Source organism: Bos indicus x Bos taurus, chromosome 6 (genome assembly GCF_003369695.1).
Source record: "Bos indicus x Bos taurus breed Angus x Brahman F1 hybrid chromosome 6, Bos_hybrid_MaternalHap_v2.0, whole genome shotgun sequence".
Lineage (NCBI taxonomy): Eukaryota > Metazoa > Chordata > Mammalia > Artiodactyla > Bovidae > Bos > Bos indicus x Bos taurus.
Window position 1 is genome coordinate 113,498,821 of NC_040081.1, and position 20,021 is coordinate 113,518,841.

At 57.3% G+C, this 20,021-nt stretch overlaps 1 protein-coding gene across 2 annotated transcripts in view; it reads left to right on the forward strand.

Annotated features, from left to right (window-relative positions):
* SORCS2 (sortilin related VPS10 domain containing receptor 2) overlaps nucleotides 1–20,021 on the forward strand; it is a 495,738-nt gene that overhangs the window by 441,218 nt on the left and 34,499 nt on the right. For both annotated transcript variants that reach the window (XM_027545110.1, XM_027545111.1), the window contains exons 10-12: nucleotides 5,204–5,350; nucleotides 10,564–10,666; nucleotides 17,026–17,102. In XM_027545110.1, the coding sequence (XP_027400911.1) occupies nucleotides 5,204–5,350; nucleotides 10,564–10,666; nucleotides 17,026–17,102 (327 nt within the window). The remainder of the gene's footprint in view (nucleotides 1–5,203; nucleotides 5,351–10,563; nucleotides 10,667–17,025; nucleotides 17,103–20,021) is intronic.

A 20,021-nucleotide genomic window follows, 5' to 3' on the forward strand; every position in this document is an offset into this window, starting at 1 on the left:
CCCACTCCTGCCCCGGCCCCTCCCACTCCTGCCCCAGCTCCGCCCACTCCCGCCTGGCTTCTCCCACTCCCGCCCAGCTCCTCCCACCCTGATTCCTCCCACGTCCGCCCCGGCCCCTCCTACTCCAACGCCGGCCACTCCCACCCCGCCCCGGCTCCTCCCACTCCCTCTGCTGCCCCTCCCACTCCCACCTAAACCCTCCCACTCCCGCCCAGCTCCTCCCACTCCCTACCTTGCCCCTCCCATTTGTGCCCCAGTTCCTCCCACTCCTGCCCAGCTCCACCCACTCCCACCCGACTCCTCCCACTCTCTCCCCGGCTTTTCCCACTCTGCCCAGCTCCACCCACTACCACCCGACTCCTCTCACTCCCTCCCCGACTCCTCCCACTCCCCCCCGGCTCCTCCCACTCTGCCCGGCTCCACCCACTCCTGCCCGACTCCTCCCACTCCCACCCCGGCCCCCATCTCACCCTACAAAAATGCCCTAATTCAGGCTTTGCAGATCTAGAGGATACCATGCGGGTACTTTCAGTGCAAGAGAGAAAACTCGCTGTTTGTGATGAAATTAAAAATCTAGTCAAGGAGCACTGTGTAACACTGCTCATGAGAAGAATGGAATTCTTTTGTGGGGATGACATGTTGCTGAGTTGAGGTTCAGGTTAGCGGTCCCCACCATCAACTTACTCGTCAGCCATCATCTGCAGAGCCATGCGTGCCTTGAAAACAGGCTGAGGGACAGAGGGTGGGGCCGTCCCATTGCTGGCCTCGCTGCCTCCCCCCACCCAGGACTGGTCTCCTCCCCGCTCTGTGTATCTCACTCTGTCGGGCTCTCTCTAGCTTCCTGTCTCCGCCTTGGCCCTGCAGCTCTTGTCTCTGAGGCTGGGGGTTGGGGCCTCCCTGCCTGAGATTCCCAGATCCCCCAGTGCCCTCCCTGGGGGTCCCACCCCATCTGTGTCCCATTTAAGCCTCCATGTGCTCTTGTCGCATGATGCTGAGGGGCTGACCTGATCAGGTCAGAGGCTCTGAACTGGGGCTCCTGGCTCCCATGTGCTTGGATTCCATAAATGTCAGCCCCACCCACATCCACAAGGGCCCAACTGGAACCCGGCCTTTCAGGGCCACCTCTTGTATCCTTGTCCGCACCAGAGCCGGGGAGGGGCTCCCTCAGCCGCTTTACAGGTAAGGAACCGGAGGCTTGGACAGGGCAGGCAACCTGCCCAGGTACTTGGGGAGGAAGTGAGAAAACCAGGACCAGCCCCAGTCTGTCGTCCCAGGCTCTGTCCACCCTCCTGGCCAGCACTCCCTCCCTCGGTCATTCACCATTAAGCTCCTCCCTCGGGGAGCCCCTGGCCAGTGTGTTCTCATAGTAGATGCTGGTGGTGGGCCTGCCAGACTCTGCTGTCCCTGCCGGGCTGGGGAGAGTGTCCCATGGGTGGCCAGCCAAGCCTTAAGCAGACAGAGCGGGTCAGCTGAGGTGGGAGCAGGCCTCCCGGACAGAGCCGGGGCTGCAGCCTCCATCTCTCAGCTGTCAACAGCAGCACGGACCGCCTTCTCCCAGGAAGTGATGAATGTAAGCATTGGTTTACAATGAGAACCCATTTGTGGGTTTACCGCCCCAGCTGGACACAGCCCACGGCTTAGGGCCATTTGCTAAAAGTTACAGGCGGGAAGGGCATGTCATTGACTCAGGATGAGGGCACCGCAGACACCGCAGTTACACGCAGGATGGCCTGGCCCTCTGCGGGTATCCATACCGCCTGTAGCACACGCCCAGCTCCAGGCCCCATCCCCAGGATGCAGGAAGGAGCAGACCACTTCTCCCAGAATTTCATACTCTACAGGAAGATCAGCCCCCGACAGTGGTTCCCACCCAGTGAGTCAGCATCTAGAGAGCACCATGAGCGCAGTTAGCCAGCTCGGGATGGGAGTCAGGGAGTGCTTCCTGGAGGAAGGGATGTGGATGGATTTAAGGCGAAGCTGAAGTTAGCCAGGCTTGAGGAACCAGGGAACAGCAATTCATGCCAAAGACCAGGCAGTGAGAGGCCAGGGGGACTGGAGGGAGCTCACGTGGCCAGCCCCAAAGCTGGGCCTCCTCGTAAGTGACTTGGCTTCTCTGAAATCCACCTAATGTGAGTCATGGGTAGTGGTTACGAGCACAGCTCTGGAGCCCCACTGCCTGGGCTCAAATCCCAGTTCTGATATGTATTTGCTGTGTGACCTCAGGGAGGTTACTTAACCTCTCTGCTTCAGTTTGCTCGTAGTGAAACGAGGATGACAGTAATACCTTCCTCAGAGGCTTTCTGTGCCAACTGGAGGCACAGAAGGAGGCCTCTGTTTCCATTGAACACTTACAGCAGCCCAGTACTCAGCGAGCTCTCGACAGTTTTCACAGCAGTGGCCCTTTCTGGGGATTCAAGATCGTGTGTGGGGAAGGCCTGGCCTGGAGAGTCTACATGTGTGCCAGTTGCATTATCTCCGTGGTTATCATTCATCTAATGGCAGATCCAGGAAAAATGTCTTGTCCGAGACATCACAGGCAACCACTGCCCTGAGAGGCCTGGACTTTGAAGGGCGGTGAACTCACACCACTGCTCGGGGTGGGCAGGGGTTGGGGGGAGGTGTCCTGGTTCTAGACCAAATGACAGCCCTTCTCTGGGGGCCTCCTTGTGTTGAAGCTTGGGTTAGGAAGCGGGATATGGGGGCTTCTCTGGTGGCTCAAGATGATAAAGAAACTGCCTGCAATGCAGGAGACCTAGATTTGATCCCTAGGTTGGGAAGATCCCTAGGTTGGAGAAGGGAATGGCTACCCACTCCAGTGTTCTTACCTGGAGAAGCCCATGTACTGAGGAGCCTGGTGGGCTGCAGTTCATGGAGTCTCAAAGAGTCGGACACGACTGAGTGACTAACACTTTCATGGGGGTCCCCAGTCCTGTGCCCTGACCCTGAGAAGTCCTGACCACAGCTAGGAGACAGCCATTGGAATGGGCTGAATGCGACCCCCGCCTCAAAAAAAAAGGTAAAACCACATCGAAGCCATGACCTTGAGCTTCTTTAGGAAAAGGATCTTTGCAGCGTCACTAAGTGAAGGGTCTTGAGATGAGCTTGTGTTGGGTCCTAAACCCATGACAAGTGTCCTTATAAGGATCAGAAGAGGAGACATGGACACACAGAGAGAAGCGTCTGTGAAGACAGAGCAGAGAACACCTGGAGACCCCTGAAGCTGGAGGAGACGAGGAAGGAGCCTCCTGAGAACCTTAGAGAGAGGACAGCCCTGCCAGTGCCTTGATCGTGGACCTCCGGCTTCCCGACTGTGAGGAAACAGAATTTCTGTTGTTTGAGCCCCACCCTCTCCCACTTTGTGATACTTTGTCACGTCAGCCCCAGGAAGCGAGCACAGCCGTGAGAAGGGTGGGCGCGTGGAGCGGGCATGTCAGCTTTGGAACCTGGCGCTCAGCTGACCAGACCCACCCTAGGGAGACTCAGCCTGCTCCTACCTCTCTGGGACAGGAGGATCCGGGTTATTTACTGCTGAGTGTTTTCATGGAGACCAGTTGGGATATAAAAGAGCACTTTCCATCAAGCCATCACCGGGCAAATCAGCACCGAATCTGCCCCTGGGACACCAGGGAAGGCGTCTGGACCCAGCAGCCTACCCCCTTGTGATGCTCAGATGGGCCCGAGACAGAGTGACGTCACCAAGAGTGAGAGAGAAGGGGCCATGGTCCTTCTCCCCCGGGTCATCCCCAAGAAAGACCATCCCTGAAGTATCATCTGTGGAGTGAGGGCCAGACCGCCATCACCACCCCAGACAGCAGCCTCCTATTAAGAGACACAGGCAAAGGGGGATGGAGTTGGCAGACAGAAGATGGGAAGAGTTTCCAGCATTTTGCACGAGGCCCACTGCAATCTCAGGGGTCTTCACGAGTGGAAGGAGCAGAAGGGAACAGAAAAGCACACAGAATCACAGAAGAATGGCCAAGGAGCTGCTGTACGACTGGCTGAAGATGGAGGAGGGGCTGCAAGCCAAGCACCTCGGGTGCCTGTAGACGCTGGGCCCCAACAGCTTGCTCTCAGCCTGTGGGACCCACTCCTGCTGGGCTCCCGGCCCCCAGAGCTGTCACACGATCTTGTGTGGTTTAAGGTCCATCCGCCTGTCACCTGTCGTGGAAGCCACAGGAAACACGCACACCATTCACTCAGAGTCTTCAGCGCCTCCCGGCCTGCTCCCCACCTGTCGGGCCCTTGCCACGGAGGCCTAGGACAGCGGCGACCTCGTGGAGTCTGAGAATTTAATGCCGTGGCGCTTGCTGACTCCCTTGACCGCCACGCAGAAGGCACTTACTGTGAATTACCACCGTTGCCCTGAGCTTCACCTCTGGTCAGGGAACTCCAGATAAATCCTGTAACTCCGTGCCTCAGTTGCCCTGGGTTCATGCTATTTATAGAGCAGCAAAGGCTGCTTCAGGCCCATGGGGGCTCCAAGGAACTCAGGCCACACCAGTGGGCCTCAGTTACTGGGTCCCAGGCCTCCACACCCAAGGAACTTGCCAGAAAAACTCATCTCTGTAGAATCAGTAGGTTGAACAACTGGGAATTGCTGATGCTTGACCATTTCTTATGAGCCGACTCAGTGACTGACTATGGCATGTGAGTGGGTCACCTCCCTGGGCCCCCCAGGAATCCTGAGAAAGGGGGCATGGGGAACTTTGACCCTCGTCCAGGGCAGGCTGGGACCAGCATGGACCCCTACCTCAACCTCCTGTGGCAACCTCCTGTGGGGCTGAGCTGACGAAGTCCCTGGAGGGAAGCCCAGAGCGACTCCACTGGTCCAGGCCCTGTGGGTCCCCTGGGAAGGAGGCGAGGGACTGGGATCTGAGTCAGGAGCCCCGGCTAAAGACGGGGTGACCGAGATGTGCACGCATGTCAAGGACCAGGGCTCTGCTCGCTGTCTGACAGCAGAGGCTGGACTTGGGAGGACAGCTCGATGTCGTGAAATGCACTTGGAAAGTGGGGTCAGACAGAGCCATCTCCCAGTCAGAGCTCAGACTGCATCTCTGCTCCCTGTGCCCTGAGCCCCCTAACCTCCAGGGTGTACGCCAGCCTCAGCTCAGGGCTATTGTCCCGGACAAATGAGGCCTTGCGCACAGAGCTCTCACAAGGGGCCGGGCAGGCGTTTACCATCCTTCTTGTGCTTCTGTCCCAGGTCCGAGGGGTGAAAGGAGTCTTCCTGGCAAACCAGAAAGTCAACGGGAAGGTGGTGACACTCATAACCTACAACAAGGGCCGAGACTGGGATTACCTGAGGCCTCCCAGCATGGACATGAACGGGAAACCAACCAACTGCAAGCCTGTGAGTGCCCGCTCACTGCACACACCTTCCCTGGGGTGGGCACCGGACATGACTGCAGGATCCAGGGGTCAGAGACGCTGACGTCTGAGACGGGGATCTGAGAGACTGAACTACCTATTTCTCTGGGTGTGGTGGAGAAGGCAGGAAGAAACTCCTTGCTTTACAAAGAGGTCAGAGAGGGGAGTGTCTTGGTCAGCTCTGGTCACAACAGTGCTGTGTAACAAAGCCACCCCAAACAGCACTCACTCTTTCAGATCTGCGAGAGGCTGGGCTCGCTCACACACCCAGGGGTTATGATTTAGGAAGGGATCTGGCATCCTCCTCCCGGGACCAGCCCAGGCACACTCTGGGCAATAGCAGAGGTGCAGGAGGATGAGCAGAAACATTGCAAGAACGTTGCAAGCCTGCTTGTGCTGCACTTGCTAAGCCCTGTTGGCCAGTGTCAAGGGCCAAGCAGCACACTCTGCCTGTGGAATTGGGGGCGGGGGCTGGATGAGTGAGGGGGCCAGGACATAGTCCAAGTCTCATGAGCTCCAAGCTGACCCTGATCTTCCAAGGGTGCCTTTCTACATGAATATGAGTGTAGGCTGCCCCTGTGTCTTGGCTGCCTTGGGGATGGGGAAGGCTTTTCCTCTTTGTTCAATGAACTCCTATTGACACCTGAAAACCCTGTCTGCATGTCCCCTCTACAGAGAAGTCTTCACTGGGCACACATGCTTCTGTTTCCCACTGGCCTTGACTGGAAGCTCCTCACAGTCAGGGGCCCCCACCCATTGCTGTGCCTCTGTAAACAGAAAGAGCAATGGTGCCTGTTTTACATGAATATTCATTCAACAAACATGTACCGGGACCTATTATGGAAAGGCACTCTTCTGGGTGTTGAGAATACATCACTACACAAAACAGCAAGCAATTCTGCCCTCTTGGGACCTGCCTGGATCTCTGCAGGGCCCCTCAAGATGGTAGGCACCCCACCTGACCAGCCAGTGACCACCCCCCAGAACCAGGTGGGGCTCTGCGCCCTCCGGGCAGAGCCTCAGGTCCTCGGTCCCTGACCTCACCAAGCAGGGGGCTCCGCTCGGCCTCTGCATAAGCCCCCTCCGGCTAGCAACAAGGGATAACAGCACCTGTCGACCTACGGGGAGGATTAATTACCTGCCACTTGTAAAAGCGCTTCTGAGAACTGAATTGCTGTGAAAGGGCTAATTTTTGTATCATCGTCGACAAAGTTAAGCCATATTAATCTGTCAAAGCAAGTTTTCGCTAAGAATAGATTCTTGTCTGCAATTAAGCAGCTCAGCAAGGAGATAACCTTTCGAGATTTATGCCCCAGCCTTAAAATAATAAAACTGGGAGCCAGCTGGTAAGTGCGTGGCCGCAGGCAGTCAGGCCAAGAGCCCGATGGGCACAGCGGAAAGAGGACAAGCATCGGGATGCCCAGCTGGGCCTGAAAGGCAGGAGCCGCGGCCTTGGCTCCCCGGCGTCCCCTGCGTGTACAGCCCTGGCGGCCGTGGGTGGGGCGTGCGGGGCGGTCCTCCTCCTGGGTCTCTTCTCTGACTGTGTCCTTCACTCAGCTGTGCAGACTCTCAATGCACAGGGCTGGCTACACTTGAGGTTTTACTTCTCATCGGAAAAGTGATTCCTGCTTATTGCAGAATACCTGGAAAATGCAGGAATGTATAGAAAGGGGAATAAGTTAGACCTGCAACCGCGTCGCTCAGAGGTGACAGCGTCAGGCATTTTTCTTCCCCTTCCTTTGGCTAAGAGTCATGTTAAAAAGTTCGGCTGGGGATCCCGACACGTGGGATTTCTGAGTCTTCTGTTTTTCTTTTGACTCTGGGTCCGAAAGACTTTCCTGGGTCGTATGACGAGCTCTCTGGCTGGGAATATCGCCTTCTAGTGACAGGAAAATGAAGGAGTCTTTTTTTTTTTTTAACTGAAGGATAACTGCTTTACAGAATTTTGCTGTTTTCTGTCAAACCTCATCACGAATCAGCCATAGGTGTACATATATCCCCTCCCTTTTGAACCCCCCTCCCGTCTCCTGCCTCCTCCTGCCCCTCTAGGTTGATGCAAAGCCCCTGTTTGAGTTTCCTGAGCCACAGAGCAAATTCTGAAGGGGACTTTTTAACAGGCGAGCATGGATCAGGCCTGTTTTCGGATGCTCAGTTGCCCTTGGAGTTGGTTCTCCTCTCTTGACCTTCGGGCTTAGAATGAAAACCGGTCCGTTTTGCTGTCTGTGGCCACTCTTCTCAGACACTGGCTGAGCGAGTCGTGGGGTGCGCAGGTGAGCAGGTCCCCTTGCTCACAGCAACCAGCAGCGTGGCCTTCCAACCAGCCGACAGTCTCCAATGGACACCCCTTTAGGGCACCAGCCGGCTCCCGCGTGTGGAGGGGCCAAGAAAGGAGTATCTTGGGGCAGCATGGTGCTGCCCCCTCAGCCCGTCACACCCACCCAGGCCCTGCAGGTACCCAGGCCCACTCTCCAGGACCGGGCGCTCAGCACCGCCTCCCCTGGCACCAGCCCGCCCTTGAGGTCTTCCCACCTGTGCCCTCGGTGGCCCAGGGGACCCCGCCGTGTCTAACTCTGCGCCCCAAGAGCAGCCTGCTGCCCGGTGCGTCCCCTCCCATTACATGTGCAGGTGCTGAGGGCCCTGTGGGTCGGCCTCTCCAGGCCTGCCATCCCTCCATCCACTCAGTGCAGACTCAGCTGGGCCTTGTGTCAGCGAGTCAGACCCCTGGCAGAGCGCCCCCAGCAGCTCCAGGACCTGCTGGAAGGACCTGTGTGGCTCAAAAGGGGACCACAGCCCTGCCAGGGTCCTGTGGGCCACTCGTGACCACAGGGACCCCTGAGGAGTGTTCTATCTGTGCCCCCATCAAGCGTCCAGCAGTTAAGACAGAGCCGCAGTGGGCTGGGGATGGGGAAGGGAAGTCCGGCCTCACCACTCCCAGAGATAGTGATACTGTGAGCACAGAGAGTCAGGGGACGTGCAGAAGGCTGGCTGCAAGCTGGGGAGCATGGCCACTCCACCCAGGACCTGGCACCCGGGACTCCTAGGGCGCCAGAACAGGGCCGTGCCTGGGCCGGACCTTCTCAGCCCAGGAGCGTGTCCTTGGACACAGCAGGGCAGGCCATGTCCCTGCCGAGGTGCCTTCTCCTCCTGCCTCGAGCTTCCTTCTGCAGCTGGAGACTGGCCCTGCTTACAGAGGTCATGGGCACCCTTCCCCCAGACACACCCTCCCTGCCAGGGAGAAGGGGCTGAAGGTGCCCCGAAGATGTTAGGTCACCAACCTGCTTCTCAGTTGTAAGAAACCAGGAGAAATCCAGGTCAGGCTGCAGCTTAACCTGCCACAGCGGGTCAAGTTTATCCTGCTCAGCCAAGCGTTCCCCTTCTCTGGGGGGCTCCCATCTGGGGGCACTCAGTGACCAAGCTACCCACCCACGGGGCCCTGCCAACTTCAGGCTGCCCTGGGGAGGGTCTCTAGCCCACCAAGTCTGCTTTAAAAGTGGGGCTCTTCCAGCTCATTTGCCACATCTTACTTTATTTTTTTAGCAGCTTGACTGAGATGCCGGTCACATCCCATACAAGTCACCCATTTAAAGTGTGACAATTCAGTGGTTTCTGGAATCTTCACAGAGCTATGCGCCCATTAGCACGGTCCACTTTAGACTCAAAAAGAAACCCTGTACCCTTTAGTCACCAACCCCATTCTCCCCACCCCACGCCCTGCCCTGAAGTCCACTTCCTGTCTATAGACTTCCCTGCTCTGGACACTTGCGATGAATGAAATCATACAGGGTGTGATGAACCTAATATATATTTTAAAACTCTGGTACAGACCAATCAAGCTCCTCTCCCACTGGATCAGGCCCTGGGCACCTGGCCCAGATTAATATCCAATTTATTGATCGCTTTGATTTTTAACTTTGGATAACCTGTATAAAACGTACGCAGTTCACGGACCAGAAGAAAGTGTTAAAGCAACGTTAAATGTAGAGAAAAGAGAGATCTCTCAGATGGATTTCGGTAGATGGTAGAGTGTGGAATGACCCTGGGAGGGGTAGGTGGCAGTCCTGGCTGGTGGCTGGCAGGTCACTCCCTGGTGTCGTGTCTGGTGGCCTGGGGGGAGCCGCATGGAGACCTGGGGCCTCGTCCTAGGTCCTGTGGTTTTGTGTTCTATGCAGATGTGACCGAGGGCTGGTGGGGCTCATGAGTCACCGAGGCCTGGGGAGACTCAGGAGGGTCAGTCCAGAGGATACATCCTTTCAACTTGTCTACTCCCCTGGGCCCCCCAGTCCCGCCCCAGGGAGCTGGCTTGGCCTCTACCATCTCAGCAGAGTAGGGGGGGCAGGGGGCAGGCAGCTGGGGCAAAGACAGATGGGGGGTCTTACAATGCTGGACAAGAAACAGCTGGTGCTTCCTCGTTCTGGGCGCAGCCAGCCTGGTTTGCCTGGAAGTGCCAGACTCCCCGTCCCACCCGCAGGTTTCACTTTGAACCAGGCAGCCCCAGCTGTGGGAAGTTGCTTAAACACACTCTGCCTCAGTTTCCCCATCAGCACAGAGGGCATGGCAGGACGGGTGCTGAGAGAGTTCCGTGACACGCGCCTTGTGAAGTGTGTGGCTTGGTGCTGGCCCAGAGGCGGCCACCAAGCGACTCGAGGTGTGCTGGAGTGCTCCCAACAGCCAGCATTTCTGCCCCTTCAGCCAGGGCACCACCCAGGCTGCGTCCTGATGTGCTCTGCTGATGTTCGAGAGTAACCTGGGCTCTAACACACCCACCGTACCACCTGCCTCTCCCAGAGGACGTGGAGTTTACGGGCTGCCCACAGCTGTCCCCTGGTGCCCATGGTCACCTGAGAGGCCCCCAGTGAAGGTTCTGGGTGGATGAACATGGCCATGGGTCGTGCAGGCTCCTGGAGTCCCGTTCTGTGGCCCAGCTCTGCACTCAGGAGCCACTTTGGGGCACCCACCCTCCAGCACCCGTGCCGGGAGGGTTCTCCCCTGGAGAAGCCCACCTGGCCCTGACCAGATGACCTTCACCCAGGGGTCAGCCTCCAAGCCTCCTCCCCACCTTCCTCCCACTCCTCTAAAATGCCGTGACCCTGCCTTCCCGCCCAGCCCCCACAGGGCTGCGTTCCGCCTGGGCCCTGCTTTTCCTCGGGCCACCGCTCCCTCCCAGGCGCTGACCACGACTCCCTCTCTCCCTTGCAGCCGGACTGCCACCTGCACCTGCACCTGCGCTGGGCAGACAACCCCTACGTGTCGGGTACCGTGCACACCAAGGACAGCGCCCCCGGCCTGGTCATGGGCGCAGGTAGGCCGCTGCCTCCGCGGTCAGAGTGCGGGGCCTGGTCACGGGCGCAGGTAGGACGCTGCCTCCGCGGTCAGAGCGCGGGGCCTCGTCACGGGCGCAGGTAGGCCGCTGCCTCCGAGGTCAGAGCGCGGGACCTGGTCACGGGCGCAGGTAGGACGCTGCCTCCGCAGTCAGAGCGCGGGGCCTGGTCACAGACGCAGGTAGGACGCTGCCTCCGCGGTCAGAGCGCGGGGCCTGGTCACAGACGCAGGTAGGACGCTGCCTCCGCGGTCAGACCGCGGGAGCCTCGCTGCCTGCGCAGAGCTCCAGGCTCAGGGGTGGGACTTGGCGGTCACAGGCCTGGGGCCATGGTGTGTCCACTGGGACAGTGCCATAGCATCCCCAGGAACCCAGGTTTCTTGGCACCTCCCCCCAAGGGATGTCTGCATGGTCCAGAGAGGGCACATAACTGGATGGATGGATGGACAGATGGATGGATGGATGAATGGATGGAGGGATAGATGGATGGAAGCATGAATATAGGTGGTGGATGAATGACTAATGGAAGGATGGATGGACGGATGGATAGATGTATGGAAAGATGGATAGATGGGTGGATGACCAAGGGAAGAACAGATGGATGGATGAATGGAAAGATGGATGGATGGGTGGGTGGCAGGATGGGTCAAAGGATACTTGAATAGTTGAAAGAATAATAGTCCAATGGCCTGATGGAAGGATGGAAAACAAAATGGTGAATGAGTACATGGAAGGATGGATGGGTGAGTGGATGGAAGGATAATCTGTATCATGGTTGATAGTTATCGGTCCCTAAAGAAGTTTCTAGTTGGGAGAGAGAGACACACATACAACTTACACGGGGGAAAAGAGAAACATATGTTGTGACTGTGTCTGTCTACCCCATTAAACTAGAAACTTACTCAGGGGTCACGAAATGTGTGCCGATCAAATAAAACTCTAAAACAAGGTTTATGTGAGTTAGAAGAATCATTGCAAATAAAATCACATGTTTTAAAAGTCCACTGCCAGGCAGCAGCTGGCGTCTGGCTTCCCTTTTACCCTTCAGAGAGGGGACAGCCTCACCAGCTCTCAGCAGCTCAGCCCTGACGCTCTGTCCACAGCTGCCATGGCGGCCGTTTCTCCCCTGCCAGGCCCTGAACTCCTCTCATCACCACCGTGACCCTGAGAGGTCAGCACCCCCACTTCACAGAGGAGGTAATGAACCAGAGGAGAGGGAAGACTTGCTCGCAACTTGCAAGGTGTCCTCCTGAAGCTTGAGACCCACCCCAGGCTCCTCTGGGAAAGGAAGTCCCTCCCCTGGGAGGGCTGCTGTGCCCCTTGAAACTGCAGGGAGCAAGACTCTGGGGCAGGCCCACCAGCTGGCCACTGGTCCTGAGGGCAGAAGGGCCAGGCTGGGGCTGGGCACACCCAGGTGTGGATGGGGCGTGTGGCAGTCAGAGAGACAGTGTCTCTGCCCCGTCACAGAGCAGGGACTGCCAAGGCCCGGGCCAGGGTTTGTGGCTGCCTGAACCCGGGGCTCTATCCCTCTTTCTGCTCCAGCACCAGCTGCAGCCTGGAGAATTTGGACCCCAGGCCCTGGGCTGGATGACGCATCTGACCCTTCAGCAGATGTATCCCAGCCTGGCGGCTGTGTGTGAGAGAGTGAATGAGTGAGTGAGTAAGCTAATGAATGAGTGAATGAGTAAGTGAATGAATGAGTGAGTGAATGAAGGAGTGAGTAAGTTAATGAGTGAATGAGTGTGGTAATGAATGAGTGAATGAGTGAGTGAATGAATGAGTCAATGAATGAATAAGTGAATGAGTGAGTGAAGGAGTGAAGGAATGAATGAGTAATGAATGAATGAGTGAGTGAGTAAGTGAATGAGTGAGTGAATGAATGAGTGAGTGAGCCAATGAATGAGTGAATGGCCATGTTGAGGCAACAGGGCCGTCCTTCCAGAGGAGGGAATATGCTTCTCAGAATGACCCGACCAGAGCCCACAAGCAGCAGGTGAGGCCCCTGTGGGCACTGTGCACCTCAGGAGGCAGGAGACCTTGGCGGTCAGGATGGGCATCTCACGTTATCCTGGAGAGGGGTCTTCCAGTGGGGGGCGGCAAGTGATACAACCACAGACGACAGCAAGGAAGAGCTTTCAGCTTCTGGGCCTCCTTCTGCCCATCTGTGCCCCAGAGGTCTTAGTCATTGGCTGCCACTGGGGCGGGATCCACCTGCTTCCATGACGGTCGGGTGTCAATGACAAAAATGCACATCAGCCTCGATTTCAATGCCGCTCATGGGGCACCAGCTCCCACACAGAAAGGGGTCAGGCCACCTGTGTCAGGCACCCTCGGTCTTGTGGACTCAGGTCCCTGGACCCGAAGGCAACAGTGTATTTAAAATGCACATTTGTGATGCCCTGAAACCTCAAAATCTTGACCAAAGGTGCAGAAGGCACAGTTTCAAATGTTCCCAGCACTTGATTTAAAGCTCAGGACAAGCATTCCAGCCCCCAGGAAAGCTGCAAGGATCTGCAGGAGCTTCGCTTCACCGTGTGCGAGTCACAGAAGGGGGAGCGCAGGGGGTGGGTGGCCGCCTCCCTCTTCCCCTCCCTCCCTCCCCTCACTGTCCCCCCCCAGGGGCAGGATGCTGCATTTATACTTCATTCCACGGCTTTTTAACCTCACCATGGCTTTCCCAAGATGGAGATGGAGCCATCCGTACAATGTGGGCCAACCAAGGTGTGAATTCTTTTACATCCTCCATCCAGCCCTGGGTGTCTGCTGGGAACAGAGGACCAGAGAGGGAAGGTGGAGTGAGCTGGGCTCCCTCGGGCCCCGCCGTCACCGCTAAGCAGGGACCAGCTTCCCACTGGTGGCCCCCCATGGGCTGGGCAACGTGGCAGGAGCAGTGGGTCCAAATGAGGGCCCCGTCTGGGCTGAGCCACCCGAGGCAGCGGGGGGTGATGGCTGTCTGTTTCCAGGGAGCCTCTGCGCGGATCTCCCATCACTCACCCCTCACCCTGGGACAGGCAGAGGCTGCCACACGCCTCTCTTCTGCCGCTTCCAGCTGCTAGGCTCTGGGCGTGACTAGTGCCTCCGAACCTCAGCGCCCTCATCTGCAGAAAGAGAGAACGACCTCTCTGGCGTTCGGCGGATGCCAGGCGTGTTTCCGCAGCTCTCCCTATCACTGAGACAGCACCTGGGCACCACCGCCCTTGAGCTGGGCTCCATGCCAGGTGCCTTCTGCTGGGAGCCTGTCCTCCAGGACTGTGGATGAGAGGCTAGACCCACAGCAGTGACTCCAGTGAGGTCGGGAAAGGAGAATTTAAGAAGCAAAGATGGGAACACTGGCTTCTAACTGCCAGGGTCGAGAAGCAGCCTCAGAAGGTGAACCCAGAAATAAGCGCAGCAGGCCAGGGTGCCAGCTGGAACGTTCTCCCCCCAGCTGGGCCGCGTCAAGGAGACGAGCTTCTAAGGAGGCAGCACAACACAGATGCGTGGTCTGGACTGAGGGCACTGGTCCGGTTCGGACTCGGCCCTTCCTGAGCTCTTTCTGTAGGGTGGGCGCTGTGCCTCCCAGAGCCACCCTGCCAGGTCCTGGGCCCCCCACACAGCACACGCTGCTTCCAGCTCCGTGTCCGGGGGTGAATCCTCAGGGCCACGCAGAGCAAAGGCACAGACACCTCCTGGACACAGTGCCTGGGGAGTCCTGTGGCCGGGAAAACCCTGAGGGGCCGTGACGGGGAGCTCAGAGCACCCCCGTCCTCTCTGTGCTGGGAAGAGCCCCCGGGGCCCCCAGTAGGAGCCCTGTCTCCTGGTCCAGGTCGCCTTCCTCCTCGGCCAAGAGGGCACTGGGTGGATCTTTGTTGCTCTTCTGCTCTGTTCAGGCCCTGAGGTCTTGGCCACACTGCAAGCTGCGGGCCAAGGTCAGAAAGGAAACGTGCATTCATGGAGTACTTACTGTGTACCAGGCCCTGAGAGCATGGATGCAGGGCAGAGAGGCCGGGCTGTAGGGGGAGGAGGCCCAAGGAGAGCCCAGAGCAGCCAGGAGGGGACACAGCACTGGGGACATCGCCTGGGCCTCAGTTTCCCCTCCCTAATGTGAGGGCCCCGGCCTCTGAGCTCCTGAAGAGCCCTCCGCTCTGACAGCCTGTGGACGTGTCCTCTGACTGTCCCCTGATGTCCTGCCCCCCGCCCCAGTGCCTGTTGGGTGACTGGCAGCCTGACAGCCTTGGTAGACGAAGCAAGGAAAACAGATCACGTCACTTAAAAGACAGACATCACTCCCCCCGAAACCACGGACGGCAAACTCGCCTGTGAGGCTGTGCTGACCCCGCAGCCTTTGCTGCATGGCTTCGGTGTTGGAAGCACGGGTCCCGGCGTCTCTGTTGGTGTCTGGAAGGATGAGGGATGGAGATAAAGGGCGGCCCTTCCGTCCGCTGTCCACCCCCAACCTCCAGCTGTTGCCTTCATTCCGTCACCCCCCTGACTGCGCTCAGCAGCTTTTCCTGAGAGCCTTGCGGTGGCTGGGCGGGTAGAAGGGAATCCAGCTCGGCACCTGCCCCTCTGCCCCAGCTCCCCTGACCAACCTCCCCTCCCACCTCGCTGCCATCGCCAAGACCCGGCCCACTGCCTGGCACACCTGCCCCTGTTGCTTGGCCAGTGGCATTCGTCTTTCAAGGCAAGGGGCAGAGGTCGCTTCCTGCAGGAATCGCTCCTGAATTCCCCTCCTTCGTGGGTCCATTAGCTTTCCCTTCTCTGCTTTCATGGTTCCCCGGGATCCCAGGCATCCTCGACCCTGCCCCGGTTGCAGGGCATCCTTCTTCCCTGGCTAGGAGGAGAGGTCCCTGGGAGCCAGGGCCATGGTTGCTCAGCTGGCACCCCCTGCAGCTTAGCACAAAGCTGGGGAGAGAGCAGGCACTCAACAGATGCTGATGGATAAGTGTAGGGGGAGGGGGAGGGGTGGAATTGATGAAGAAGAGACGAGGGGATGGATGGATGATAAATTAATGAAGGGTATATGGATAATAAATTGATGAAGGATGGATGGATGGATAGATAATAAATTAATGAAGGGTGGATGGATAATAAATTGATGAAGGATGGATGGATGGATGATTTAGATGTTGGTTGGACCTCAAAAAAATAGGCAGGCACACAAGCCCTCAGCTGCTCTGCTTGAACTGGCTTTGCCTCGTCTCTCTGAGAATGGTCCCTCTCCCTTGGGACTTTCCAGTGACATCTACACTTGGCTCTGGAGGAGGCGCTCCTGAGGGCACCATGTGGATAAGGCTGCTCAGGTTGCCGGGTCAGGGGCCTCTGGGGCTCCAGGAAGAGTCCGGAAGGGCTGCCGTGTCCTCAAAGCAGGTCCCTTCATCCTGGAAGGAAGCTCAGGTCCCTGGCTCCCCGACCATCACCACGTGGTCAGAGCAGAAGCCTGTGAAATCTGACATGTCAGAAAATTCTGCTGTCCGAGCCCCTTCCCAGGAGGCTGACTGGGGTCACCCAGCCCAGCTCCAAGGCCGCCGTGACTGTCCTGGAGCAGTGTCCTCCAGGTGACCTAAGTTCTTCCTGTCAGAGTCCACTCGGCCAAGCCTCCTGGTCTTCAAACTGGAGTCACCTTGGATACTAAGCGGGGGTTCTTTGCCCCCACTCAGCAGCACCCCTGGATTAAGTCCAAGCCCCACAGAGTGGCTCCCTCAAGGCTGGTGACCCACCTGCCAGCCTGGTATAGGGTCAGGTGAACCAGAACCCAGGAGGAGCCTGTTGGCTGCCCAGCTGACTTGGCGCCCACTTCCCCATCCTCCAAATGGCCCCTTGATGGACACTTAATGAGCACCTACTATATGCTTACCCAGCCTCACATTTGGACGGCCCCACACTGCCTGGACCTGCCTCTGGCCTCCCCTTACCCATCCCCCAGGGGCTACCTCCAAACGTAGACCCAGCCATGTCCTGCCCCAGTTTAAAGCCCATCACGGGCTGCTGGGTCCACACACCGCTCACCTGGCCCGCATGGCCCCCAGCCACGCTTCTTGTTCCTGAACCCCGCTCCTCACCCGTGGGTCTTCTGAGGCCCCCACGCTCTGCCTGCACCTGGGCTCTGCCACAGCTGCCTGAGGCCGGCTTTCTCTGGGCAAAATTAACCCTTTACTGCACAGACTAGGACCCGCAGTGGTGACGGCAGGCCTGTCAGCACCCAGGAGGGCGGAAGGCGCGTCTGCTGGTGGTTTTGGTGGTGTAGACCCAGGGCCCATCCACCACCAGCCCTGGTTTGGGGCCCCAGCTGTGCTCAGACCTTGGTCAGTGGGAGAGTGGCCGGTCCTAAGAGCAGCTCCATCTCTTCTCTTCCGGACCAGGTAACCTGGGCTCCCAGCTGGTGGAATATAAAGAGGAAATGTACATCACGTCGGACTGCGGCCACACCTGGCGGCAGGTGAGGTGGCAGGGAGGGGCTCACCGCACCGGGGCCCCCAGAGACGTGTCTGTTCTCAGCCCCTCGCTCCCGAAGGAGCTCTGAGACACGCTGCTGTTTCTGCCCCGGCCTGAGCTGCTGGACACCACTCCCTTTAGGAGTTACATCACCTTCGGGGAAAAGAGGGCCCAGGCCCGACTGGCCCCCACCTCCTGCTGCTCTTGCAGCAGCCACTCCTGGAGGATTCGTGGTCTGACACATCTCCCCACGGTCAGGCTACCCTGAACGTCAACCCAAACGGAATAACCACCAGGGATGGGGTGGAGGCGCTGTCCCGGCAGGAAGGCACACGGAGACTCCCCGAGAGCAGGACGTGGGGGCCGCAGACCAGGCCTAGGGTCCTGCAGGGGCAGCTGCTGGGTGGATGGCAAAGACTTGGGAGAGAAAGGAGAAATGGGGGAGGAGCAGGTTTGGGGGGGTCGCGGTGAGTGTGGTTCAGGGTCTCTCGGGCACATCCATGGGGTGGTGATCTGATGTTCAGTGTGCCTGAGAAAAGAAAAACAGGAAAATGACAAGAATCAGGAGACAGCAGTTATGCAGGAAACGGCCCCCTGAGCTGGGGGGGTCACACTGCGAGGGCCCATCAGCACTACCCCAGCACGCGACTCAGAGTCTCAGACTAGAGGGGTGGGGGCTGCTGTCCGAAGGGCGTCCCACGGAGCAGGGTGGCTGATGGTCTGACACCGGGGCGTCCAGCCAAACCCAAGCACTCGCCCCAGGAGAGGCTCGGACCCCCTGCACTTGCTGTTTCTTTCTTTCCAGAAAAAAAAAAAAAAAGCCTCACGTGGTCTGCTGACTTCATGGAGTGGCAATTTCTACCTTAAGCGCTTAAGAAAATGCACTAAATTTTCGTCTGTGTCTCCCCTTCCTGAGGATGGAAGCAGCTCTATTTTCAAGTCAATTTTTGCACCTCTGAGCCCCCCACTTAACAGACTCCTCCCAGCTACTGCTCTGGACAAAGACGTGAATCCTCAGAGTGCAGAGCTCACCTGCACCCTGGTTTAAAGTCCTGGCACTTTTTTTTAATAATATGCAAGAAACCAGGAATTTTGAAAAGGGCAAAAGAGATTTATTGTGTTATAATATTTCTGTTTCACTAAAACTAGTGAGATATGTCTAAAACTCTCTTAAAGGTCACTGCCTGTCCATTTATTACAGAAACCACCCCCACCCTGGCCCCAGCTTATTAGATTTAATAGACCTGATGAAACAGAGAGATGTATTTTGTAGAAACTGACCATAGGTATTTTCACAGTGGCCACTGTTGGCAAGCTGTTTGCTTAGGCTTCAAACTTGGGAACTTGTCAGAATTAAGTGGGAGAACGTCAGTTCAGGGCTAGGCCGTGGTGATGGGAGGAGGGTACGGGGTGGGGGGCACAGGAGGGTGCAGGAGTGCCCAGGTGACAGAGTAGGGGGCGCCCATGTGTCAGAGACAGGGAGTTTACTGGGGTGGGGGGCAAGCAGGAGGCAGAGGTCAGGGTGGGACAAAGGCAGGAAGACCTGGAGAGCTCAGGCTGGCTTGTCAAGGATGCCATGAGACGTCTCTACCACAGAACTCTGGGGATGTGAATTACATATAACAGCGTATACACTGTTAAAGGGGCATATTTTAAAAACAGGACTTCCCTGGAATGATCCCAGAATAGCCAGAGAACATTTAAGGAGCACCCTCTAGAGCGCAGGGTGTCAGGGAAGTGGGAAAGACGGGGCATGGGGTTGGGGGACCGCTGACTGTTCAAGGTGCAGAAGACCAGAGCAACGGATGTGCAGACCCTCGGGTTCCCTGTGGGCGTTGTTTTGTAGTTCAGTTGCTAAGTCGTGTCTGATGCTTTGAGACCCCCGTGGATTGCAGCACCCCAGGCTTCCCTGTCCCTCACCATCTCCCAGAATTTGCTCAAACTCGTCCATCGAGTTGGTGATGCCATCCAACCATCTCATCCTCTGTCATCCCCTTCTCCTCCTGCCTTCAATCTTTCCCAGCATGAGGGTCTTTTCCAATGAGTCTGCTCTTCACATCAGGGCCAAAGTGAGTCTTCTCCAACACCACAGTTCAAAAGCATTAATTCTTCGGCGCTCAGCTTTCTTTATAGTCCAACTCTCACATCCATACATGACTACTGGAAAAACCATGGCTTTGACTAGATGGACCTTTGTGGGCATAGTGATGTTTCTTTTAATATGCTGTCTAGGTTGGGCATAGCTTTCTTTCCAAGGAACAAGTGTCTTTTAATTTCATGGCTGCATGGGGTTGGAGTCGCCTGATTTCCAAGTCCCTGCTAATGAGGGTGGAATTGCCTGTGGGGCTCCCATGGGGAGACTGGGAGGCACCCGTCTCCCCAGTGGGTAGACAGGGCAAATGCCCCCTGCTTGTCCTTGTGGGAGGCAGGTGTGAAGATGGGGAGTCTGACCACATGTGAGGGTTGTGAGCACATTTGAGGCTATGCCCCCCTGGCCACCAGAGGTGTTTCCTCCTGTGAGAGCCCTATCCAGGTCTCTCGACATTTTGTCCCCTAAGGACTTGGTGGGGATTCATTCACTCACTCACTCACTCATTCATGTATCCAACACAAACTTCCTGAGCCCTGGCACCTCCAGCTGTGAGCTGAGCCAGTACTGGGCCACAGAGAGGACTCAGAGGCAGACTGGGCCTTTGAGGAGCTCCCTGGCTGGAGAAAACAATGACAAGTTCATGCAGTAAGTCCTGGCACAGGGGGCCCAGAGACTCCCCACACCCACCCAGCGTGGCATCTGGGAGGGCTTCCTGAAGGAGGTGGCACATGAACTGAATCATGATAAATAGAGGTTTGCTTTTACGAGTGGATGCTTATCCTAAATGCTTTCCTAAATTCTGCAGTTTCTTTCTCATCCTCACGCTGCTGG